This window comes from Prinia subflava, chromosome Z (assembly GCF_021018805.1).
Source record: "Prinia subflava isolate CZ2003 ecotype Zambia chromosome Z, Cam_Psub_1.2, whole genome shotgun sequence".
NCBI classification, from domain to species: domain Eukaryota; kingdom Metazoa; phylum Chordata; class Aves; order Passeriformes; family Cisticolidae; genus Prinia; species Prinia subflava.
In genome coordinates this window covers 81,353,627-81,380,270 of record NC_086283.1, presented here as the reverse complement: position 1 = coordinate 81,380,270, position 26,644 = coordinate 81,353,627, and the positions used below count along the sequence as shown (strand labels likewise).

The following is a 26,644-nucleotide window of genomic DNA, read 5'->3' as shown; positions in this document are numbered from 1 at the left end:
TAAAATTTGGATGTGAATTCTACATGGCCAAGATGTTAAACACAGAAGTGTCTAGCCAGTTTTTAACAGTGTAGGCCTGCCTCATGAAAATAGCAGTTCAAGACAGAATTTGCTGTCAGCTAGAACTCTGTTCCAGGATGCTTAAGGTATACTTAATAACATGAGGTTTTTGCCAAATTAGTACATCACAAGGTCTATCTCAAGACACCACAGCATAATTCCTAAAGTAACTGAATTTATTTCCAATGCTCCTTGTAACATTATGCATGACAAAAATACAGAGGTGGCCTTTGTCTCTGAAGTTTTGCAGCTCAGACTGAAATGCCCAACAGCTGATCTTCAAAACCATGGAAACCTGTGGCACATCCCCACAGACAGCAGAGCATGACAAACGTGGGGCAGATGTAACATTTATGCCCATCATTCCCAGTCAAGGACTCTTGGGCTCACTGTTCCCATTGCACATTCCAACTGCAAGCATTACATACTACAGGAAAGTGAGGATTACACAGCTTAGTGACTTCCTCCTTGCTGCTGCTGACAGGACTGAGGACAAGGGCCAGTTTCAAGTACTCTAGGAAAAGTCCCTTTTGCAGTACAAAGATCCCTTTCAACATTATGTTGAAATCAACAGGCAAACCAGCTCTGGCTAATGGGAATCCTACACAAAGCTAAAGCCAACGCTGTACAAAGATCACCCATGTGCAACCAGACTTGGTGAACCACAGTGGACAGATGCTCAGCCATGGGGAAATGAGTCATGCTGGGCAAGTCCAGGTGCACACTGCACAGAAAAACTGTGTGCCATCCTGCTCAGTGTTTGTCAGGTTCTTTTCAGAACTCACCAACCTCTCTTAGCAGTGCTATCATGTCTGAAACTATTCTACTAAGTCAGAAACTAGTTCTGGCACCTGGTTCTCAGAAACAAACAAAACATTAAGGCTTCAAAGATGGAAAGAAAAGGAAGTGAAAAAAAGGAGGTGAAACAGTGCCAAGACTGCCATCCAAGGAAGTATGTCAAGGGCAAAGCCACCAGACTACCCAGCAGAGCTGCACGTCAACCACTGGAGCTGAACAAGCCTTACCAGTCCCAGCGCCCAGACTGCAGACAACAGCAGCACATGAAATAACTGCACTTTCAGACCCAGGTTTCACTGCCAGACAAGCTGCTGTGTTCGTAGTTCCTCTGTGTGAGAGTAGCAATAAAGTGATCAACAGATTTATTTTTAGTAAAATAGCCACGTGACACATAAAATCATACAACCTTCATGTCCTCACCAGTCCTCTCTTTGTCACTGGAGACTGCGTGGCACTGCATGCAAGCACTGCCCACTCTTCACTGAAGTTGGGACAAAGCCTCTACACACTTCTTTTAATTTCTCAAAGTTCTTTTTTCTAGTTACTACCTCAGACTGAAATGCAACTCCTTTTTTAAAGTATTTTGAAAACTTCTGATTAGAGGAAGTATCCTCCTCACTTTGCCAAAGTAAGCTGATAAGGGAGTTTTGCTCAAGGCAGCACCAGTTACTGCTCCAGGGACATGAATGGTAATGTGCATAAATCCCAACAAGCCAAAACTGCACATTCAGCTTCCAAGGAGTTTTGCAGTAGCCTGGGGCTGTATAAAGTCTCAGTGTCATCTCACATAAGATATATGTATCTTGCTTTTGCTGCCAATCCTGTAGTAAAATTCTAATGCTGACCTGGTGTCTGCATTAACTTCAAGATGCAGTGGAAAAATAATTCCTCTGCCATCTAGACCTTAATTAACCCAGAACCAGCTAAGGCACATCAGCAGGAAGCTAGTCATGAAATGGATCATTTCCAGGGCCAGTCACTTTAGATTTACACAGCATTTGAGTTTATATCACACAGGTCTTCCTGATGCACTATGAGTGTGCACTTATTAAGACACCATTACTTCAGAAGGCACTTGTCAGCAAACAAAACTGTTAAGCACCACACACAGTAACACAAGAACAGATTGCCAGCCACAATTCATCACCCCCTTCCCAAAAAAGGTTTAATTAAAATAGTGTCTTATGACTAATCAGATTTGACAGGCTGGTCAGGGACCACTGTTACAAGCATGTTGCTGTTGCTCATTCCTCCTGGGAAAACAGTATTTGCATCCAGTTAGTTGGTTATTCATGTTGTTATTACGATTCTGCGCATTACCGGAATATTAATTACACCATGGAGTAAAGGTTTGCTTATTTTTGCTACCATTCATTTTGAAATACAATTTGGAATTTGGACTGCTTCCAAAGCTTTATTCCAAATCAGATGACGGGATAAGTGCAGCCGTACTGCTGTTCCCCTTGATATCCAGACTCCAGAACAAGATGCTGAAGGGCATTGGTGTTAACAGCACATGGTGGTATGGATTTTGGCCTGATACTTTACAGCACATTGTAAATTGACAGAGTACAAAAAAACCTTTTTCAACACCTTTCCTGCTCTAGAGGAACTAGTTAGTTGCATGGTACTACAGGATGTACTTACAGCCACCTACAAGCTCTCTTCTATAAATGTAGACCTCTCTAGCCTCACTCCCTTGTTCTTGGTTCTGGCCAACTCTCCATGGAGAAGATCACGGCTGCAAGTACCTAAAAGTTATAACGAACAGAAGCATCCTGAAGTGAACTCCTCTAGATCCATCTGCATCATTTTTTACTTAGTAACAATAAGGCAGCATGTCAGCATTCTTAAAACTAGCCAGTCAGAGGAACACAGCATAGCAAGAGCCCAGGATGGGGGCAGAGGACCTCAGAGCGATCATGACAGAAGGGGAGGGGAGACAGGGAAACAACTATAACAACAAACAACACAAAGATGCAGAAACAGAAGTGGCAAGGCAAAACAGATGACAGCCACAACTGGCACAGAGAGGTGAGGAGCTGGAATGGCTTGAAGAGATAGAGCTGACCACAGCAATTCACTGGGCATGTTGTCACTTAAACCTGAATGACATTTTCTATGTTCGAAAAGCATGACTTGATGCAAGAAGGCAATGCCAAAGGGAGAGTCTCATCAACAGAAGAGAACAAAAAAATTATTACAGAGTGACTCATGAAGAGCTTCTGGGAAGCTGGAGTAGTTTTTTGCTATTATTTCTATGCTTCTTCCACTTTTCCTTGAGTTTATATCTTCATTCCTCTTCATTCGCCTCTGAAGGTGTACTAAGTAGACAAGTTGGAAATATCCTACCACTAATGATACCTGTAATTGCTTTATTCATGGTAACTCAAACCAATTTAACTATTTGGCAAGAAGAACTGGACTCTTGCCGCTATATTCCTGAGCTTAAGGTGTAAACATGTCTATATTCCAGAACATGTAAATTCTCTAAAATAATTTCCACCTAAAATTCAGATAAATGAAAAATTAATAACTTATGGGTGAAAGTAAACCAAAATGCCAGAAGTTATCAAATCAGCACATCTATGATTTTCAGAGGAAAAGACCTGATCTTGCAATTTCCATTTTACCTGTTAATACACATTGTGTAGTCTACATGCTACTAAGGATGCACCATTCAGTCTGGAAACTACAAAAACAAAAGGCTGAAAAGGTAAAAATTATTTTCCTGCTTATATTATGTTAATGCACTACTGGTTCTACAATAAAGAAAAAAGTAAAAATCACTTTGATTCAAGTGATTGATTTCTAATGGTCACAGGCATTCAAAATTTAGACAGCCTTTTGAGTTTTCACTGCACCTACTTGATTTAGTCCAAGTGAAGGACTATAACCAACATCAGGATTCTATATATACAGCTTCAAACAGTAAAAAATAGCAGTCAACAGTGCCAGTTGCTAAGACAAAACAAAAGTTAAGTTTCTCATATCAAAGCTTCATCTGTGTAAGTGTTCAACCACTGCTACATAGTTCAGATCTCTTACGACCTCTCTCAGCAAAAAGCTAAGCTCACTACAGCACAAAACAGATTCCATGCTTTTACTTCAGTATCCAAATAGATGACATCACCCCAAAACCCGCAGCAAATGCTTCTGCTTTGTACCTCCAAGAGTTCTGCAAACAAGAGCACATGGAGGTACACCCCTCTCAATAAAGTACAATGATGCTGAGCCACTGGTAAGAGCTCTCTGGATAAAGCTGTAAAACTACATGTGACATACTGCAACTACAACCCTATAACACTTCCCCCCCCCTCCCAAAAACCAAAACCCCAAATCAAACAAAACAACAATAAAAAACCAAACCAAAAACCAAAGCCAAAATACCCCAAGACCTTGAAACAAAAAACCCACAAAGGAAAGAAAAAACACTATCTTTCACCAGTCCTAACAGAAATAAAAGTTCTAACTTTATCTAGAGTAATTCCTCTTAAGTGTTACCACAATCTAGGAGATAAAGGAAATTGAATTTCTTGGTCAGTTTTAAGATGGACAAAAACAAACCAAACCATCCTTGAAGCCAACACTCCTATGAAGTTGCTATCCAATTTTCAAGGGGCATCAATTACAACAAATCTAATTATATATTCATCTTATGAGATACAAATATAACCGATACAAATATCTTCATCTTAAGAGATACAAATATCATCCTACATTTAATCATTCAGAGTAGGGCTTACACTGACCAGAGAGGAATTGAGGGAGGAAAGTGTGAGGCATCCCTGCTGCATAGATATCCCATGTATCAACAGTCCAAGCAGCTGTGATCAACAACCTAAATTTGAAGAACAGCCTACACCAAACTAATGCAGTTTGCTCTTACTAGTTCAATGACTGAGGGGGCAGAGGGACAGGAACAAATAAAATGGCATTTTCTAAAGCATTTTTCAAATACATGAGGGAAAAAAGACCCTGAAAAATAGGACTGTGTGCAGATCACGCTACTGGATTACAAGACAACACCAGTGATGGTCACAACATCCATTATGGAGTTTTGCATGCGAATGTTCGATTGCATCTTCCCATCAGGAGACATTGATTCTTCAAACTGTGCCATTGCTTAACGTGACATAGTGGGCAGTTAGCCTTTTGCTCCAGGACCTCTCTGTTGGTGGCTCACACAGAGGCATGGCATCTGTCATTCCCTATGGATTTGTGGCACTGACATCAGACAACCTGCAGTTCCAGTTATCCTCATGTCATGTCCCACTCTGTTCATTAAAGACGCTGGACTTGTTACAAGCGCATACTATTTGGCTGGTTAAAGATTTAAGGTTCATAACTGACAAGAGACAGCTCCATCACTCTTTTAAGACCTGACTATGTGTTTGAAACATAAGGTAATTTGCAATACACTTCACCCAGAAATCGGGGACAACCCTGCAATGGCTGTGGAAATGAAGCATACTAATACACCAATGTTTAAGTCACTTTTTGACTCATCAGCCAGACAGGTTTCCAACACAGTTGAAGTTTATACATGACACAAACCTCTAAAAATACAAGTTTCACAGGCAACAGCACAAGGAAACAGGAAAGTACTTACAGACAGCCCTGTGGTCAAAGCAGATCAGGGCAAGCTTTTCCTTTGGCCAGACACATGCCAAACAACAGCATGGAAGATGCACCTATTCTAAATTCACATTTAACTGTGGCAGCAAATGGGTGACCTTTTTAAAAAGGACTCTTTCCAGAAAACTCAATCCTGTCACAAGAGAAAACCATCTGCAACAAACATCTAGGGCTAGACTGATTTCCAAACTCTGGAAACTTGGGCATAGTGCAGTGCTGGACTTTAGAGTGCATTTTTACCCAAGTTATTTAAAGATCATGTAAACAAAACAGCTGAGAGAAAAGAGACGTGTTTTCTTCTTTTTTATTTTTTAACTTCAAGGTCAGCTTCACTAATCTACAAACTACAATACCAAAAAAAAAAAAAAAAAAAAAAAAAAAAAAAAAAAAAAACCACTAGAAATAAAGGGCTAACTTCCCCTCCTTGATGCACAAAAGAACAAGACAGAAATTTGAGAGATAAAAATATAAGTGTGCCAATTCCTACATTTTAGGAAAAAAGTGAAAAAGATGATCAAGGACTCACAGCAGCAATAAGAGCTGCAATAATCTCAATGCAGTAATGAAACAAGTCCCAAATTTGATGAGCAGAGCAACTGTTTTTAACTGGTATTTTCCTATATCTAAAGTTTGGATAGCAAATACCTACCAGTTTTGAGAGTTTGTAAGTGTCAGATGGTAAGCATCTGGTAATTATCAACAAATGTAGCTACTTCAGCTTAATTATCGTAAGATTTCATACTACTACAAAAGAGTCAATTTTTTCTGAGCAATTTTAGCACTAACCAGAGCCAGGCATGTGCATTAACTTTCCTTGTTAATTACAGCACTTTAGAAGAAACCTGATATTTCAGCACAACTCTTCTTGAGTGAGAGAGACTGCTAATTGCTAGTTTCAACAACAAAATAGCCCACTTACTCTGTTCTTTTGGCAATGAAGCATGAAAAAGCAGTGGAATATCCTGCACATTCAGAACGTATGCCTGCAACCCAGAATATCATAAACTTATTAAAATGCTTCTCTATTTGTTGCAGTGGTACTTCAACATGTAACAAGCTGATTCAGAAGTATTTGAGTATTATTAATACCTCAGACCTATCCCTGTTATGAATGAGAGCTAGACAGACACTCTCAAAATGCTGCCAGCACAACAGAGTAAAACAGCTTTTAATCCATTAATCAAAACATACTCTTTTTAATTCAAAAATAACAGAATCTCTGCAGTTTCAAGCTTTTTGTTCAGATACTCTTTAACCAAGAGAGGTAACAGGTAGCTGATCTGGTATTATCTAGAGTAAGTTCTACTCTGTTTACTATACCAGGGCCTTCTCCCAATACCAACACAAAAACTCAAACTATTTTGGTAAATAAAGCAATTTGTATTCAATAATATTTTCAATATTTATTTATTAACCAGAACCTAATTTAAATACAACAATTAACTGACTATGTAAATGCAATTACTTTAGCAAAGCAGACTAAAGAAAAGTTGGCCAAAGTTTTTAAATGGAAAAATAAAATCAGCCAGCAGGTCAAATATCACTTGTAATTCCATGTATTGGATCTCAGCCAAGAGATGCACATCTTGCACTGTACAAGTATAATAAGAACAATCTTATACTACTATAGTGCATCAATTTTTCCTTTTATAATTGGGTAACATGCACTACCCACTCTTACCACACATTTAATATTTTCCCAGCAAAAATCAGTGAGGTAGTGATGGAAAAAAATAACCTGTTACATTAACTATTCCACCTCCAAACAACCCTGCCTGTCCTGAAGCAAGCAGGCTGAAACACTGATACTCGGCATGGGAGCCACTGCTTCAGATCCTGACTGGACACTCGGCCCAAGCAGCTTGAATACACATCAGGTCAACAACAGCCTTCTCCCACTCCTGGGATCTCTCCTACCATGTGGTTAAAACATGATGTTTTAAAACTTGTTAAACTATTTCTGCCATCTGATGTCCCTGTTTCCCACTAATACATCTATTTCTCTCTCTTTGGCTCTTAAAAGAGCCAAAGAATATAAAAAGAGCTAAGAATATAAATTCCCTGCAAACTCACTTGATTCAGTCATGAAATGTTTTGGGTTTGAAGGGACCTTCAAAGATCATGTCATCCACACACTCTGTCACAGGCAATGGTATCTTTTTTTCGATCAGGTTGCTCAAAGCCCCACCCAGCCGTCCTAGAACACCTGGAGGGATGAGTTATCCACAGCTTCCCAGGGCACCTCACCACCTTCATTTCTTCTTTATGTTCAATCTCAATCTTCCTCCTTTTCAGTTTCATCTTTGAGTGTTGCCATTTTCCAGGAAACACTCCAATCCACCATAAATTAATCTTTTTCCAAATACAGACTCTGAGATACATGGAAGGAAGAGTCCTAAACACTTTATACTCCTGAAGCAACTAAGAGCAGGTCACAGGACACCTGGAAAAGTGTGGTCTCCAAAACACTCTTTTGTGAAGTGACAACATAAGCTCACAGCATCTTAAATCTCACTGATTTTCAAAACATACCTCACTGAGGTTTTACCTTTACCTTTTACCTTTATCTTCACCTGCTAATGTGAGAAACCTGAGTTGCATTCTAGGTACCATGGGTATGGCATTCTTCACAAGCTTATTCGACTTTTTCTGGGGTTTATGAATTTCCCCAATACACCATCATGTTGATGCTTTAAGTTTTAGCTTTCATGTTTTTCAGATTCTGTGCTGCCTAGGTGTGTAGTTCTGAGCCTCATACTAAGTGTTTTACTAACAGAGTAGGCTCCCTTCACAGAGTAGGCTGACAAATTTTTTCCCAGATGGAGACCAAGGACAACTGTTACAAGTCTTCAGGTCCGAAAGCATAAACAACGGTAGACTGAAGAGAGAAAACAAGAAACAGTCTGAAGCTGTAATCAGGTAATTAACCCCAGTATGCAAATAGACCAAAACTTATGAAAACGCTAGACCTTGTGACCAGTCGTCCATTTTGTGACCATTTCTGGTCCACCTTGGGTGTAGCCCTGACCAGGCTCTTGTACTGCCCAAGGTGTACCCTTAAAGGCCTTTTAAAAAATATCTACTTTATTCTCTTAGCTCTGTTTAGTCTCTGTTCCAGGTTAGCCTTCCCAAGGCATCGATGTCATCAGTACAGTCTCAGCTTTCAATGCCAACTCATTTTGTCCTTAATTCACATGTCACTCCTGTTTAGCCAACAGGCATCTGTCTTCATCTAACCCATTTTATCAAGACTGAGACAAGAAAATAAGCATCTGAAGTACACATTTGAAAAAATGCCAGGTTTTGCTACACTGAAGGATGAAACTAAAAGACCAGGAAGAAAACAAACCCTTATCACTGCTCATGAACATTCCAGCTACTGTTACATGTTCACTGAACTGAGGCCTCATCAGGGACATACTCCTTACATGACCAACTCAACAGAATTAAGGAGTCAAACTGAAATTCAAAAAATGTACCAAGCAAGTGAAAAGATGGTCTCATTGCAGTAATGCCTAAAAACCAATCTTGTTTCACCTCTAGGCATAGTATCAGTCAATCTGCTTTCAAGTCTTCCCACTCAGTCCAAACAGGACTGAATGACTGAATTAACAAGATGAGCTAGACAGGAAATACTATGAACAGACAGCACCAAATTAAATTTCACTACCAGAAGTCATGTTTTTAAATGAAAAAAGTTCACTTGTTTCACTTAACAAGGAACTGGCACATACCAGAGCATTAAGAGCAGGAAACTGATTTAAAATGAATACTATCTTCTTAATTATTTCTTGCAATGGCTTTTGAACTTTAGAGGAGGCTGGAACTGGTACATAGATGATGTTCCGCCCTTTAAAAAAATATAGTAACATAAACATCACTACCAGCTATCAGAAAAAAACCCTCTGTATACAAAAACAGCAGCAGACACTTGAACAGCTCAGCAAACTGGTGATACTCACACTGACTATACTTCTGAAACAATTAATTCCTTGCAATCTCTTTATTTTGTAGTTCTCAAATGGCAAATACCCTTCTATTAGGGGCTGCTTAAATGGAAATATGGTTCAGCCTGTAATCCAACTACAGACTGAAAAATTCAGGAATGGAAGCTACAAGCAAGAGGGAAAAACCAAGGAGAGACTGTACATCTCTTAAACAAGGTTTACTCTTTGTGTGCAACCTCTACAACTGAGGTTACTAGCAGTGAAGATACACAAACATGCAGACAATCTCCACTCCCCAAGAGGGAAAGCAGAGCAACTACTCAATCCCTGAGATGTATCTTTCAAGGATGCTCCAGCTGCTTCACTCACCTTCACATACTGCTTCAGAAAGCCTTTCTATACCACAAGTGTCACTCCTCCCTCCCTGCCACATTCACACAAAGTACTCAGTAGATCCTTATGCATCACAAAATAATCTCCTCACCCACCTACCGCAATTCCTACTGCTGCTATTTAAAATGAGCTTTAAGATTTAAATGTCCTCTCTTAAGGCAAACTGAAGGGGTGTGCTTTCCCTCTGTGTAAGACAACAAATCTGCCCTCCCAGCACTGCAACCCTACTTGCAGTTAATGTTTGGGCAGGTAAGTTTAAGGAGTAGTGTCAAAGTCTGCACTTAGAGAGTGAACTTTTTGCTCGTTTTGCACAGAGCAAAATCCACAGACTTGCAAGGTAGTAGGAGAGACAGACACACACACACACTTACAAGCCCCTCAACAGTAAGGGCATATGGATACTGAACTTTCAGTGCTCAAGTGGAATGGAAAATAGAAAAGAAACCAAAGGGAAGGAAAGACACTGCTTTCAGATGAAATGTAGATACCTACAGGATATTTATAATGCCAGGAATTACACGCTTCTCATTAATTTTCTTTCCCCTGAGGGGAAAGTAGTCTTGCTGAAATTCCCTTATACCCTCAGCACTGTGCATCTCTTACATGAGACTCCAGAATACATGTCAAGGCACTTAACCAGCAGTGAAACTGTCCCTGTTTTGCAGGTATGAGGAATAAGGCAAAAAGCTGAAGCAGTTTGCCCACAGTCATCCAGCTCAGCCAGTAGCAAAGTCAGAACACAACCTGTGTTTCCCAAATCCCAAACCCACAGCTACCCCAGGAATCTCACCACAGTCTTGCAAGTTTAGAACCTATTCCCTACTAAATTACTCCTATTCAGTCTTTTTCACTTCACTATAAAAGCCCCAAGGATGCAATTCAGATTTGAATATGAAATTTGGTCTAGTCCAAACTTTAATTTTAAGTTACTACTTCCAATTAATTTAAGTCTGTAATTTTGTTATATACTATATACCCTGTCTCACTTGGTAGTATAAACTTTTTCCCTGCACATCAGGAAGTTCTTCAGCAGATACAGTAATAAATGCAAGCCCCAGAACACTTAAATGAATGAACACAATGCATAACTAAACAGAAATAGCTAATTTTATGTGCAAAAATAAACCTTCAGAGATGCATTAGCTTAATTTTCTCAGGACATTTTGACAGATCTGACTCAGCTTCAGCAATCTAGCCTTACTTTGTTTTATAACTAGATCAGAGCATGTTGCTGGGTGAAGTTGCTCCATGACCACACAAGGGTCATCCCACAGCTTGTCCTCTCCAAACAGTTAAGGCAAGAACACAGGACTGCTGACAGCACAGAGATCTCTCTCACTGGACTATCATAACAACCATGACATGGCAGCAAGATGATTCCTTTTTTAGCAAGCCAAGTGACAATACTGTGGGCTGATCATTCCTCCTCTGAGCTGATTTTCTCCTGTTACCTGAGAACCAGTCCCAGCCAGCCCCTCTCATAATCCATATGTCTGATTCAATCCATCTTACCTTAGAAAATTAATCCAGTGCTGCCTAACAACAGAACATGAGTATCACATTCAGATTCTTGCAGGAACCTCAAATTAGAGGAGAAATTTGCCTTGAATGAAGGCTAGTGTAAAATGGATACACATCATCTCTCCCAGCATTAAGAGAAAGTGAGAAATCCTTTCCATTACTTGGTAGAACCGATTTATCCAGAGTACAGCCAGATCCCCTGCACTAAACATGGTTACATTTCATGTGTTCATCCCCAACATCCTAACACATACAGAACATCTCCAGAGACAGGCAGACCTTCAGAACTGCACAATAACTGCGTATGCAATATGGCAGCACAGTATGAACAGGGTGACATTACCGCGTCACAAAAACAGCCATCACAGTCATTCTGCCAACAGCTTCCAGAGTCTATCTCCAACTTCAAAAGCAGCTCAGACCACCATGCCATCCATGCTAAAACCAAGTTCTTCACCTTTGCTTTCCTTATCTTTCATCTTACAATACAGCTGCGGATTCTGTAAGTTGCATTTATTAAGGCTTTTCCAGTTGAAGACCTTCACATAGATGAGATTACAGACCATAACAGTATTACTTTTATATTCACACTTGAATTTGATAGCTCTCCCTTTGCATACAAATTCAGAAATATTCAACAGCGTTAGTCAAAACAACAAGGCTTTTACTGTCTTTCCTTGGATTTTCTTTGCAAAAGAGGCATTAAATTACTAAGTATTTACTTTCACATAAGTAAATAGAAAACATGGATTAGGCTCCCTCCCCAAAGCAGGAATGAAGCCTGTAACTACAGATACTTTTTCTCCCCTTTTCTTAATAAAGAATATAAAGGTACTTTCTGGAAGCAGTTCTTTTGTATATTGTTACAAACACAGCAAGCAAAATGAAACTCAATAATCCTTCACCTGTTTTCTACCAAGAAGTCAAACAGTTAACGAACTGATTGTGGTGCCATAATACTTAATTAAAAGATTAAGAACACATTCTTTTCTCAGAGGCTGTGCAGCATAAAGTTTTTCTACCCCTTTTCATCAAACACAGTTTTAACCCAGATGATTAATGGTGCTTTTATTCAAAAGTCCCTTCCCTACTACATGTGTCTTCTATATTTCTACATCAAATTATTACACACTACTATGCAAGGATACCACATGATGGTATTAGCCATTAGGGTGGAACCCAGTGTGGCTTTGCCATATCACTGAAGGAAACATTTGAAGTTTTACAAGTACTTCGGAGAGTGTTAATAAACTAGGAATCTAGTTTTATTTTAGCGCTCAGAATTGATGAGGTCTACCAAACTGAACACCCAAGCACTTCCTTGGGTCTAAACTAGGCACAGGGCTAAACCATGACACAGCAGGCACCCTTTGAAACACACCCTCCCAAAACCAGGGAATAAATCTCATCAGTCATTTCAGTCATGGCTTCCTCTGCTGCTATCCTAGAGATGACAAATGGTGCAAGCACAAACGTATACATAAGGAATGGGCTTAAAAATAAAATCTTTCACATAATCTGGTAGGTAGTTACCAAAAATGCTGAGCTCACAACACAGCCCAGACAAAAGCTCACAACTCTTTACTACTACTTTCCACTAGACCAACCATCAACAGCTAAATACATGAATTGTATTCATATGCAGATCATCCTCCAGATTAAGAACTGACTATATCTTGGATAGGACTCACCGCCTTCTGATTTAAAATGTTACTCTCGTGTAAGAGTTTCTAACACAAGATGCAGCTGAGATAATATAAGCTCAGTCGACTATAAACTCTAATACTACTAATGCAACATGGCATTTTGAACCAATCTGCTTTCCTTCTAGAAGATTTAAGCCTAAGTTAGAGCAATAATAGTGTTTTCCTCTTTTGATATAATTCTGTGTTTCAAGTACATTGCAAGCTTAAGGGATTCTGGAAAGACCTTGTAGCTTTCAAATTTAAAATTAAAAAATTAAAAAAACCCCAAACTAAACCAAATCTGGGCATATAGTCTGTCCTTTAAAAGTATCCCATTCACAGCATTTCCTAACATTTAAGAAAAATGCCTTTGCACAAAAGGATTTGGAATAAATCTAATAAGAGGGAAAGCCCCCACTGCTCAGGTTCTGATGGAGACCTCAGCACAAGACTTGACTAACGGCAAAAGGTCATTAGGGACACAGAACATGAGCTTATTCAAACCAAGTCAGAGGGTCAAAGCATTAAGTAATGCACTTGCATACCAGAGAGGATTACCTACCTAAGTAGTTAACACACAACTGTGAGCTCAGGCTTGTATCGATCAACTACACTAATCCCAAGGGCAGATTGCAGAGTGGTATGTGCTGCAAGATCAATAGCCTGGCCTTCCCAGTTATCAGCTTAAGCACACACAATGCTGGGATGAGAAACCAACTTTTCATGCATCCTAGAAGACCTACTTTTTCAAACAAGAAAACTATTTATAAATTGTAAACAACCTCTCTTTGCTTTCCTTCAAAGAACTGTTTTCACAAACAGCTTCAGAGCTTTCCAAATATGGCTCTACTAACGATGTCTCTTACAATGACATTGATCTCAATTGCACTGATCAATTTTAAAAAGATAATCATGCCCTTAGGTAGAGATCCTTGTAAAATGACAGCTAAAACTCTGGAATTCATGATCGAAAAGACAGAGAGTGATTATGCTAGAAACAACACACTAGAGAAGGATGGACAGAAGTTCTGTGTAATAAGGAAAGCTAAATTTCTCACAGACCAATTTATCAAAATATTTGTCCCAGCATAAACTGTAAAATATGGGAACAGACTGCTGTTAAAAACTCATGACACAGAGACTGGATATGGACAACAATTATCAATTAACTACATTGCACAACAAAATTATCATCCTCTAGAGCTTGTGAAAGCAACAGGAAACCATAAGCTTACACAAATTAAAAAGGAAGATGAGTAAGGTGATGCCTTCTGTGTCATTACAGCACTTCTGCCACCAGCACCAGCCAAAACAGCCCTGGCTGTCATAGTGTGACAGATGAGGCTGGATTGGTCCAGAAACCTGACTCCATTCTGTCACTTATGGGTTTTTGTTTCAAGGATAACAAAACATCATGTGAATAACAGAGATGAAGCTCTTCCATGCATTTTCAATAATTTTTCATCATTACAATTTTTCTATCCATCAGCATAAACTATACAGGAAATCTCCCAGCTGACCAGTATACTCTTTGAATATTCTGAAAATTTAAGTTCTCTTCACCAACAGAAACTAACACTTATTGAGTCACATATCTTAGATCTGAGAGTTTCTTGGTTTTCTCTTTAAAGTTTCATGTCCCTTTGTTTCAGCTCACACTTGAACAGCAGTTTAGTAGCAGCAACTTCTTCCCTGACTCCTTTGTTCGATAGCGCATGCACAAGAAAAAAATCCAAAAAACAAAAGGAGATATCAAAGTGCAGGCAAAGTACAGGTGGTGAGGCAAGGAAAGGACCATTATTTCCAGTTTTGTTTCTGAGACGAAATGAGACAAATCTGGCAAAAGCTGTTTAAAATCTACAAACTTACTCGTCTCCCTGCCCTTAGAATTAAGGTTTTGGCCTTAAAAGTTTCAAGCCACCCAGTGGCAAGGGTAACCTTAAGAACCACTGGCACTTCTAAACTACAGCTCTGTGTGTATAGGAAACTGAAGTCATTGAGCAGCAATTCTGCCTGGTGCTGTAACCCAACACCACCCCGCACACGCCTCAAAACATTCCCCATGCTGCTGCCACGGGGAGCACCTCAGCCCACCATACTGCCTGGGGCTGCTACACAGATTTTCCCTGTGGAGAAAAAACGGAAGGAGGCCAAAACGGATTTTTCCCCACTCTTGCCTGAAAAATGCCAGGAAACCAGCAGCTGCAGGAGTGCCTGCAGAGGGGCAAAAAGTCCCATGCTCCAAGGCTGATAAGGGAAGGTGAGGAAGAGGTCTGGCTAACTGCAGCACTTCCTCTTTTTCCTCAACATCCTGGATCACAGCTGGAGTAGGGGTGAGATCCCCCTCACCAAGATCCCAGAAAAGCCTCTCAGTCTCTTAACACTGTGGGATGCAGCAAGCCTCCCATCAGTACCACACTCGCTGAAAATACATCAAACACAACTCAGTTGCCCCTTAGTTTGGCAACATTCGCTTTCAAAAGTGAGTCATGCAGGAATATCGACCTCGAAGTGCTTAAATCCAACATGAATACATTTTACCAGGTCCGAGATGGCAGCTATATTAGTTCCACAGCAAAGTGCCAGAGTCCACATGCTGATCTCCTCTCTAATGAGACAACACCGGTGTCGTAACATCTTTCTCTGACTAGTTTTTTTTCGCTTGTTTGGAATTTTTAATGGCGTGGGGAATAAAAACAGTTGATGAGCTGGCTATTCATTTCCATCTATTGTCACAAATTAAAAAAAACAAAACAAACAAACAAAAACCAAAAAGCAAAAAACAACAACAACAATAAAAAAAGGGCAAAAAAAACCCCCAACAACAAAAAAGCAAACCTAACCTTCCTTTTAGTAGGATCACTTTTGAGCTACCAAAACACAGGAAGATAGCCCTTGAACCATACTAAAAATAAATAAATAAATAAATGCACTAAATGTCTTACTTCTAGTACACACTGAGCTGAAGAGAACACAAAGCATTATCGGGAAGTTAGAAACAACTGATCTGAAGTATTCTTACATCAGCGTATACATCCATGGGATGTTTGTATCTCAAACTCTGAGAAAGATCTAGTCAAAAGCAGAATAGTAATCTGGAAAAGGTCCAGAAATAGGTGATAAGCACAAAAAGAGAATTGCAGAGCTATAATCCATGAAATAAAGATTGGATCTTTAGCCTACAAGGAGATGGAGCCAAAGAGTGAATACTGCGTGATTTAGCAGAACTTTAAAGTCACAAGTAGCACAGGGAAGATGAGCATTATGATTTGCGCAGCACAAGAAGCAAAAAATAACAAGAGACCTAAAGGCAGACCAGACCCATATCACACCCCCCAAAGAAAATCAGAGGTTTGTTTTGGTGCTTCACGGATTTAGTTACTGCGAGGAGGCACTTCCGAACATCACGGACACCAACAGCTTACTCGGATTTCAACAGCCACCGGGCAAACTTATTAAGGGCAAACTCAGCGGAGGTTACTAGGCAGAAAAACATTCCCCTGACTCCAGCAGTCCCGGAAACTGCTGGAACACAGGAGCCTGTGAGACAGGAGCGTCACCCCACCTTCCTCCGCGAGTCCAGCCCGGGGCCGAGTGCTGGCACCTCACAGCGGCTCTATCGAGCGGGAACGGAGGCTCCCCATCCCCGGAGAAGAGGAAGGGCGCAGTTCGTACCCAACTGCCCTCGCCCGGTACCTATAGACCCCGCGGTCCCCGCCCCTACCTGCGGCGCCCCAGCGCCGCTGCCCCAGCCAGTATCTGCGTCCCCCCAGTCTCGCCCGGTACCTGCGGCCTGCGGCCCCCGGCCCCGCTGTCCCGCGGTCACCGCCCGCCGTCCCTACGGGCCCCGCTCGGCGCCGGCGGACCCGGGCGACACCATCTTGTCTGAGCCCCGCCGGCGGGATGGCGTCACACCGTGACGTTACCGGCGCCCGCCGGGCCAATCGGGAGCGGCGGAAGGTGACGTCACCACAACAGGGAAAGGGCGGGGCGAGCGCGGGGCCACGCCTCTCCCCGGGGCGGGGCAGGGTGGCAGAGGGTTCGTGTGTGGTCCGTGTCCGTGTCGCTGTGGCCTGCCTTCGCCAGCCGCTGACCCTGCCCCTGTCCCGTTCCCAGTGCTATCTGTGTCCCTGCCCCGTCTCTGGCACTATCCTTTTGCCAGCTCCAGTCTCTGCTTCTGTCCCTATGCTGCCCGCGGGTCTGTCCGCAGCTCCTGCCCTGCCCGAGAGCTCCTCCAGCGCCTCCTGCCCCTCTCCCAGCCGTGCATCGTGCCAGGGCTCCCCAGGGCGCTGGATGAAGGTGGTGAGTGGGACACAGAGAGACCATTTCATCCCACACCTTTCAGCCGCTTCCCTCAGCAGCCACGGCCACCTCACCCTCCCGAGGAGCGCAGGGGACATTCCCGCTGCATTTTCAGCCTTTTGAGCGGTCCTTGTTCCGAAATGGAGAAGTTTTGTCTAAAATGGGCATGGTAAATGGTGTATGGGAGGGAGGATATGGAGAAGGGAGTTAGTCATGGTAAATCATGACCGAAAACGGCCAAACTGGAATTACGGCTTGTATCCTCAGAGGAAACTGGAAAACCTGACAGGTTCTTCAATAGGTTCTTTTTCAGTATGGCTTCTTACGACACCCTTGTCTTTGGGGTTGGTTGGATGAAAACACAGAATAAAGGTCATAAAAACGATGTATCAGGAAAATGTATACTGATTCCATATGACTTGAGGCACCATCAGATACCAGGTGGTCAGAAGGTGGCTTTTTCTTAAAGCCTGTCTGCATATCACTCATTTTCTGTGTTTCTCTACTCTGCAATACTACTGGCAAGTAGCAATTGCTGATCACATGAAGCTTTGCCTCTGAAATCATAGAAAAAGACTGCCTGAGCCATGTGGACATCAGAATAAGTTCTCATCCTTCCACATAGGTGTCAAAAGGGTGCAATGAAATGCAAATACAATGTTATCTCTTTAATTCCCCAGCAGCAAGTGATTTCTCAGGTGGAATGTGTGGGAAAATGACTGGGGGTACAATCAGAGAAAACCGAGGAGTTATATTTTCATCCTAACAGAAGTTGTAACAGTACAGAAAACAGAGGGTGAAGTGCAGTTGCAACTCCCTGGATGGGATGTGGTCATGCCGAACTTCCCACACACAATCAGTGCTAAAGGGGACTGAAGGGAGGGTGGAGCAGAGTGGAGACACCAAGGCCAGGCTGTGTTGAAATCCTGGCAACAATGTGACGGTATGACAGCTAAAAACCAAGAGGAAAAAGGAGATGCTGTGATGTTGAGCCAACTACTGTGTCAGATCACAAATGCCCACCTCCACCTCAGAAGCTACCTTAGGTGTGACACTGATATTACCCACCTCCAAGGTACAACCACCCCACACTGAACATGATGTATGACTAGAGTTACTCAAGTTAGTGTGAAAATGAGAAGAGGGAAAGGTTCCACTGTAACTTCTGGGACTGACCGATTGAGCAGGCTGAACTGTAAGAAATGTACTGTATGTATGGTGATTGTTTATCTCGATTGCTCTCAATATGTTTTTGCAGCCAGATACTTTCACCAGCAATATTTGCACCTTAATGTGTCACAGTTTTCTGTTGCATTAATAAAAGGTTATTATTCTGTAAACTGTCCTTCAAGGTGTGAGTCCTTCAAGAACATTAACAGTGGCTAAAATAGTCAACTGTGGAGGCCTGGGGGAGGGTCTCTCTAATACTTTTGGAATGCATTCCTGGATCTTTCCTGAGGTGCCAAGAGACCAGCTAAAAGTGTGGAAACCCTCAAAGGGGTTTTTGTGTTTCCATGTGACCCTGAATAAGTCAGTTGAACCACCTTCTTATCCAGTGGACTGCTCAGTGAAGAGTTGGACATTAGGAAGAATTTCTTCACAGAACAGGTGATTAGACATTAGACATTAGACAATGAGCTGCTCAGGGCTATGGAGAAGTCACCGTTGTGGAGATCTGAAGGGAAAGACTGGACTTGGCACTCAGTGTTATGGTCTGGTTGACAGGGTGGTGTTCACTCATGGGTTGGACTGGGTGAGCTTACAGGTCTTTTCCAGCCTAACAGATTCTGCGATTCTGTGATTGACAGACTGGTTGGACACAAGTGTCTCGGCTTTCCTGGGGCGCTGACAGTCTGACCAAACACGAAGGGCTTGGGAAAATCTCCGTTTCCTGTGAGGGATTCCCAAACGCCCACCTTGTACCGAGCCCATCCCGCCGCTAGGCGGCGCCACACCCTCACTACACTGGTTTCGCTGCCATGGCAACAGCAGATGGTGAGAAGCCAGCATGCGGTCCGGTTGCTAGGCAACAGAGCACTCGGGCGGGGCGGAAACCGCCGCCGCAAAGCTGCGACGTGAGTGTCGTAAAAGGGAGAGGAGAGAAAAAAAACACCAAACCTAAACCCCGTGGTGTTGTAAAATGCCGTGAGGTGCGGCCGGCGGGGCCTGAGGGACAGAGCCTGGGCCCGGTCCCGCTCCATATGCCCGGAACCGCCCTGTCCCGCTCCATGTGGGGCCGCTCCTCGTCTACATCCTCTTCATCCTTCTACTATGGCTCGGAAAACAGTTAGCAGGAAGCGGAAAGCGGCGGCGGCTGCCGCCGCGGGGACCGGGGGACTCCAGGGGGAGCAGGTAAGGGGTGAGGGTGGGGTTGGGGGAGAAGCGCTTGTTCGCGGTGGTGAGAAGGGGGAGAAGCGCTGGTCCCGGGGCGGGGCGGACGTGCCGGTCCCAGGAAGGAAGGGGGTGACCCTCTCCGGGTGTTGCGGAAGGAAGGTGTCTTGGGGGGTGGAGGATCCTGGGGAGGGGCAGCCGCGGTCCCGGTGGTAGCCAGGGATGAGAAACCCCAGTCTCGGTGTCACCTGGGGAGAGACAGCCCCGGTCTCGGTGTCACCTGAGGAGGGACAGCCCCGGTCTCAGTGTCACCTAAAGAGGGGCAGCCCCCAAGTCCCAGGGTCACCGGGGAGGAGGAGCCCCTGGTCCCAGGGTCACCGGGGAGGAGGAGCCCCTGGTGCCAGGGTCACCGGGGAGGAGGAGCCCCTGGTGCCAGGGTCAGTCCCCCCCTTTTTCCCCGCGCCCCGGGGCTCGCGGTGCCCCGTTGGGTGCGGCCGTTCGCCGGTCGCTGCCGTGCGGTGATGATGGCTGGGTGGCTCTGGCCCGGTCGGAGGAGGCCGAGCGCCGTGGTCGGTATCGGGGAGCCACCTGGGTGTCACTCCTACGCCTGCCAAACTGGGGGCGAGAGCTATCGGCGCTGTCCCTTTCCCGTTCCAAGCGCTCCGCTCCTTCCCGTGAGCGTTTGGCGTGCCAGCGGTGTCGAACCGCCACGAACTGTCGTTATGTCACCGCCGTGTTAATCCTTTAGCAGATATTTATGTTTAATTTCACGCTGCTAAAGGTTCTATCAGCATTCCCGAGTTAATTTCCGTGCGCGGTATTCCATGGGTGATTTGTAAGGCTTCAGGGTTTTGCTGGAAATATCGTTAAATTTGAAAGGGTGGTGTCCTAACGTTTGTTTTAGTTGCTTTATCCAGTGTTCAACTTTGTTATCCACAGTACGGGTGGGATCACTCGGTTCACAAAAGGAAAAGGCTCCCTCCGGTGAAAAGGTCTCTGGTGTACTACGTGAAAGGGAGAGAGGTCCGGATGCAGAATGAGTCCAGCTACCACCGCTTGTTGCATGGATATGCGGCCCAGCAGCTCCCCAGCCTCCTGAAGGAGAGGGAATTTCACCTTGGAACACTCAATAAAGTGTTTGCTTCCCAGTGGCTGAACCACCGACAAGTCGTGTGTGGGACAAAATGCAACACGGTGAGTGTCATCTCTCACTGTTTTCCCTTTCCTCTGTTAATTATTCCACCTCCACCCTCAAATGATGCTTATAATAATCAAAGTATATGGATGGCCAGGAAAAACATTAGGAATTAGGACTGGAGTTAAAATCACGTCCAATTAACTTTGAATGAAAGCAATGCTTAAGGATGATCTATTCTCATCTGAAAATGTGGCTCTGTAAGCTCCATCGTGGCACCTTCCCCAAGCATCTATGTGATTTGTACAGAGTGATTTACTCCTGGTTGCGGATGAGGAGCAACAGTGGGATTGGATCTTTCCTTTTGTCGTGCAGATGAGAAGCTAATAGACAGCTATTAGCGTCTCTAATGGTGGCTGTCAGTGTTTGGCTGAACTTGCTGCTAAGGTTCCTTTTTTCTGTTATGCTCAATCTTACACAGTTTGGTTTTACATATGGTTCTGTGCTGATGGCTTTTAAAAGTTGTTCTAAAACCGTGGCTAAATTCCAGGTATTTGTCAGAGCAGCCACGAATTCTGAGTTTAAAAAAAGTAATTGCAGATCTTCAGTGTTATTCTTTGCTTGTTGACTTATAAGTTTTCACTCTAAAACAGTCTCCAGTGTTCAAATAGCTTCTCCGGTTTATATATCTTTACATGCTTCTACAAAACCTAAAAGCTCCTCAGCTTCTTGAAGTGATGTTTTCAGGGGAATATTAAAGTAGTGTCCTGTGGCATTAGGAAATGGAAGAGATCATATTTCTTAGGTAATATTATCTCCACCAAGAGTTAGTAGCCCAAATCTGTTGGTTGAGGTTGCAATTTCATGCATGGAGTTGTGATTGAATTAATGCAAAATCCTAAATTGCAGGTTAGTTGGTGCCACAGAAGGGAATCAAGTGTTACAAGGAATGAATGCATGGATAAAGCAGCTCTTAGTTCTCACAGCATATCAGTTGCTGGAATTGCTTCTTTGCCTCAACATCTTTCTGTGCCAAAGCCACGCTCAGTGGTCTGACCAGCAAGGGACAGTGAGCTGTTTTTTCTCCATTTCTATTGATGGAACATTTTGAGATGTTCTGTTATTATTCACAGTTGCACAGGGGAAGGCTTTTATGCAGTAGCTCTTAAGAAGCAGGGCTTAACTGTATAAACAAAACAATCTTTTAACAGCAATAAGCTCAAAATAGAATCTCTCTGCCTACTTTCTCCACATATGTTCGTCTCCTCAGCCAGTCAGTAGCCAGCACTGGTTGTGGTTGTAGAGCTGCTTACACAGGAGACAAACTCCTGCTGAAACAGAATCTCCTAAAAGTCTTGCTTACTCTAGCAAGATGACTGTATGTTTTACAGAGTTGCAATGACTTTGCTGTGTTCTGTAACTTTTGTAGCTCCAGTGCATCTGCAGCAAAGATAAGTGGGCGAGAGGGTTGTTAACTCACCAAAAATTGGGACCAAACAATCATGGAGCTGAAGAGAGATTCAGCAGTATTGTTGTTCCCTTTGCACGTGCTGCAACCGAGGGTGTTTGTCCACAGCCAGACTTAATGTTAGAGACGGACCTTCTCTGTCATTAAGCAAAACAGAGTGATTGCCAAAGAAGTCCCTGCAGCATTGTGAAAGATCATAGGAATTATTAGTGCTGTAATAGCTGTACCTTGTTTGCTTTGTGCTCACATTTGAACAAGTAAAGCGTTAAACTCTACACTGTAATTATGAGATTTTTCTCTCTCATCTCCTGAGTGAGTAAACTATTAAAGAAAAATGCCTTTGCTGATTCTCATATGCTGAAGTTGTGGCATTCAATTTGGGAGTAAATTGAAAACACCTTGGTTGACTTCAGCGAGGTTTGTTGCATTGTAGTTGCATTTAATTAATGTTAATGCAAGAGAAAAATATAAACTATAGCAGTTATTTTAATCAGGGTGTGACTGTGGCACTGAGTACTTTTAGCATTTTTTTTATAAGTTGTCTTTCACTGTGCAGTGCCAGGACGATTCACTGCTCTTGTCATAAGAAGAAGAGGTTTGGGTTTAGTCACTTGGCAGTACTAGTTACTATAAAAACACTGAAGAGAATATGGAGCTCTCTGTCAATTACTCTTTCTTGATGAAGATCATAATTTGTTTAATTATGTGGAGTAACTTTTTATCCTTAAAACTAGTCCAGAATGTGAAATAACTTTGTTCTTCTCCAGTGGATCATGGTGCTCATAGTTGAGCAGCTGTAAATCAAACATTTCAGATATTTGTGTTCTGTAGAGGTGTATGCTTTTTCTAGCAGATTTAGAATTATGGGAACTATTACAAGCATTCAAGCATCTAACATTTCAAATGAAATCACCCAGACTTTTCACGTGGGCTTTGCAGAGCCAGGATTCCTGTTTGCAAGCATTTCCTAGACCTTGCATGCAATGGGTTCCTTAATGTTTTCCCCATTAAAATGGATGAGCAGGGAACTGTCGGAGGGTGCAGACATTTAGGGTGTGTTCTGATAAGTATCTAAATTACCAAAGATTGATGCTGTGAAGATACGTAGAAGAAACTGTCTCAGAAGAAGACATGGTCTGTTATCTGCAGTCTTCTGTTCAGGCTTCATAGAGAAACTTAGGAGACTTATGTAGGAGACAAGCTTATGACAGACAAAAACATAGAACACAAGGCTCCCATCTTTCAGGGGTTTTTTCCTCTTTACTATTTTAGGAAATTATGAAGAATAAAGTAGCATCTAAAAAGAAGTTTAATAATTTTTCAGCTTCTTTTGCTCTGTTAGTTATGTGTACACGTTCAGGGTATAATCCATTGCTAAGTGCAAAATTAAATGTGAAAAACTAAAAGAGCTGTAAATAATTCCCTAAATGCACGAAGCTAATTAGTTTCCAGTTGCTTGAAAATATATTTGCTTGGAATCTAGTTTGGTTTTTTCCCCTTTTCCAGGCAAGCCTGATAGATGTATTTGTATTTCAAAACTTCCTTTCTGAATGCTCTCTCCAGATTTCTTAGGTAGCTTTTCCAAGGCATGCATGGGTTGGTTTCTGAATCCTGGCTGAAACATTTTCTCTCTTTAGCAGATTGTTGTGTTGCCTTGGCTGCCCTGCTGTAAATCACCAGCTGCCATTTCCTGTTAGAGACTTTAAACTCATTGCAAGAGATCCTATGTCTGTTCTGTGTATCTCATACAATTACAGCCCTGTCTTGTAGTCCAGGGATTGTGGTGAGAGTACAATGCGAAGTTCCTCCTCTGTCTGTGACTGTGAACTGTCTCTGGGGAAAATGATTTCCCCTTGCTTTGCAAGTAAATGTGTCTTCTGCCTCTGCATATGTGAGGAAGCATCGAGATGACAGCTCATTTCTAATCACATGTGGGGAATGAGAAGTCTCTTCCAGTTTGTAGCTCTGCTCAAAGTCCAGTGAACAGGGACTGAAACTCGGTGTAAATAAACCTCTAATGCCTGTAGTTGATATCTCCATTCACATGTCTTTCAATAGCCTGTGACCAAATAGCCAGGTGTTAGTTAATTCTCTCAAGAGTATTTGCTTTTCTGTGAACTGCATGTCATATTTGTGTCTGTCTGGTAGTTTCTGTGCCAAATATGGTGTGAGTTGTAGGGATGCCCTCTAGCAGACAACAGTCACCTCTTCATCCTTTGCCATCTGTCAGCATGTGTTGGCTGTTTCCCAGCCCCCTGAAATTAAACAGGGAGGGCAAAATGCAAATAAAAAATGATAAATGTGATTTTGGGACTGTACAAATGCAGTAACATCAAAGTCTGTGTCCATTAGCTGGTGGTGCTTCAGAGCTTCACAGAAAGGTGGAGTGCCTGATTTCATGGTCTTGCCTCTGGAAATGTGAATTCAAAGTCAACCAACTTGCTGGCTGCCTTTACCTCTCCTTGCTTCTCAGGTGCTTTCTTTATATTGTGGATTGTTTCGCTTTGGACCCTTTCAAGAAGGATATGTAAAGCCATTATACATTTGAGTTGCCTCTACTGCATAATCTGTGAGTAAGTTTTGTGCTAAGATTAGTGCATGTTAGTGTGGCTGATGTAGTTGCCATTCCCTGTCACACTTGAAAAGTCATGGCAGTCAGATGAAGTCCCAGGTGACTGGACAAGGGAAGCCATTGTACCTATCTTGAGAAAAGGTAGAAAGAAGGACTCCAGGAACTATTGACCTGTCAGCCTCCCCTCTGTGCCTGGGAAGATCATGGGATCTGGTTTCCTCCTAAAACTCTGCTGAGGCACATGGAGAGCAGGGAGGTGAATTGAGGCAACCAGGATGGCTTCACCAAGGGTAAGTCCTACCTGACAAAGCAGAGACTTTCTGTGATGCTGTGACTGCAGGAGTGGACAAGGAATGGGTTACAGATGTCATTTGTCTGGACTTTTGTAAAGCCTTTGACACGGTCCCCCACAACATCCTTCTGTCTAAACTGGAGGGAGATGGATTTGATGGATGGGCTGTTGGGCACTGGTTGGATAATCACATCCAGAGCGTAGTGGTCAGTGTCTCAGAGTCCCAGTGGATATCTATGACAAGTGGAGTCCTTCACGGATCTATACTGGGACCGGTGTTCTTTGATATCTTCATTAATGGCATAGACAGAGGAATCAAGTGCACTCTCAGCAAGTTTGATGACAACACTTTGCTGAGTGGTGTTTGACACGCCTGAGCAATGGAATGCCATGGAGAGGGACCTGGACTAGGTTGAGGGAGTTGGGTCCATGGGAACATCATAAAGTTCAAGGCCAAGTGCTGGTGCTGCACCTGGGTCAGAGCAATCCCCAGGATCAGCACAGGCTGGGCATGAACAGACCCAGAGCAGCCCTGCCCAGAAGGACTTGGGGGTGCTCTGGGTGAGGGGCTGGACACGCCCCGGCCATGGCACTCACAGCCCAGAGAGCCAAACGTGTCCTGGGCTGCATCCAGAGCCCCGTGGGCAGCAGGGGAGGGAGGGGATTCTGCCCCTCTGCTCTGCTCTGCTGAGACCCAGCTGGAGCTCTGCATCCAGAGCTGGGGTCCCAGCATGGGAAGGACAGGGACCTGCTGGAGAGAGCCCAGAGGAGGCCACCAAGATGATCAGAGGGATGGAGCACCTCTCCTATGAGGAAGGGCTGAGAGAATTTGGATTGTTCAGCCTGGAGGAGAGAAGGCTTTGAGGACATCTTATCATGTCCATACAATACCTAAAGGGAGCTAATATGTGGGGACATGATGAATTGAGGAAAAGAGATAATGGTTTTCAATTAAAAGAGGGCAGAGGCACACTAGATACAAGGAAGATTCTTATGCTTTACCATCAGAGTAGTGATAGACCAGTATAGCTTGCCCACACAGCTGGCTGAGTGCTCAATCCATGGAAACACACAAGGACAGGTTCTACAGAGCTCTGAGCAACCTGGTCTAGTTGATGTCCCTGCTCATTGCTGGGCATTTGGACAAGACAACCTTTAAGGAAGGGTTCCTTGCAACTCAAACCATTATATGCTTCTTTATTTTTATCTTCATCAGAAAGCAGATATACGATGGCAGTTTGATAGTGTCCATGTTTCTTTGGGACTTGGCATATATTAGTAAATCTGTATTGCTACAGAACAAAGAACCTGATGCCAAGTGTTTTAGAAACAGAAGAGAAAGATATTTACGATCTGAATAAAATTTAAGGCTGAGAACTTGGAAAAATCAATCACTGCCTACTCAGGTGTGACCAGCAATAGCATTGATGTAATAATACAATAAGCATTATCTTATTTTGTTGTTTTGTTAGCAAAAAACATATTTAAAGAAGAACAAAAAT

At 42.9% G+C, this 26,644-nt stretch overlaps 2 protein-coding genes across 6 annotated transcripts in view; one reads left to right on the top strand and one right to left on the bottom strand.

The window, feature by feature from the left end:
- UBAP1 (ubiquitin associated protein 1) overlaps window positions 1-16,965 on the bottom strand; it is a 32,903-nt gene extending 15,938 nt beyond the window's left edge. Inside the window, exons 1-3 of one of the 5 annotated variants that reach the window (XM_063421478.1) lie at window positions 16,829-16,965; window positions 2,506-2,609; window positions 1,086-1,186 (exon numbers count right to left, since the gene is read on the bottom strand). The gene's annotated coding sequence lies outside the window, so the exon portion shown is untranslated. The remainder of the gene's footprint in view (window positions 1-1,085; window positions 1,187-2,505; window positions 2,610-16,828) is intronic. The other 4 variants (XM_063421474.1, XM_063421476.1, XM_063421477.1 and 1 more) reach the window with 4 other exon arrangements.
- A 2,494-nt stretch (window positions 16,966-19,459) lies between these two features.
- DCAF12 (DDB1 and CUL4 associated factor 12) overlaps window positions 19,460-26,644 on the top strand; it is a 30,816-nt gene continuing 23,631 nt past the window's right edge. The window contains exons 1-2 of the mRNA XM_063421843.1: window positions 19,460-19,696; window positions 20,615-20,869. Of these exons, the coding sequence (XP_063277913.1) occupies window positions 19,616-19,696; window positions 20,615-20,869 (336 nt within the window). The 5' untranslated portion in view covers window positions 19,460-19,615. The remainder of the gene's footprint in view (window positions 19,697-20,614; window positions 20,870-26,644) is intronic.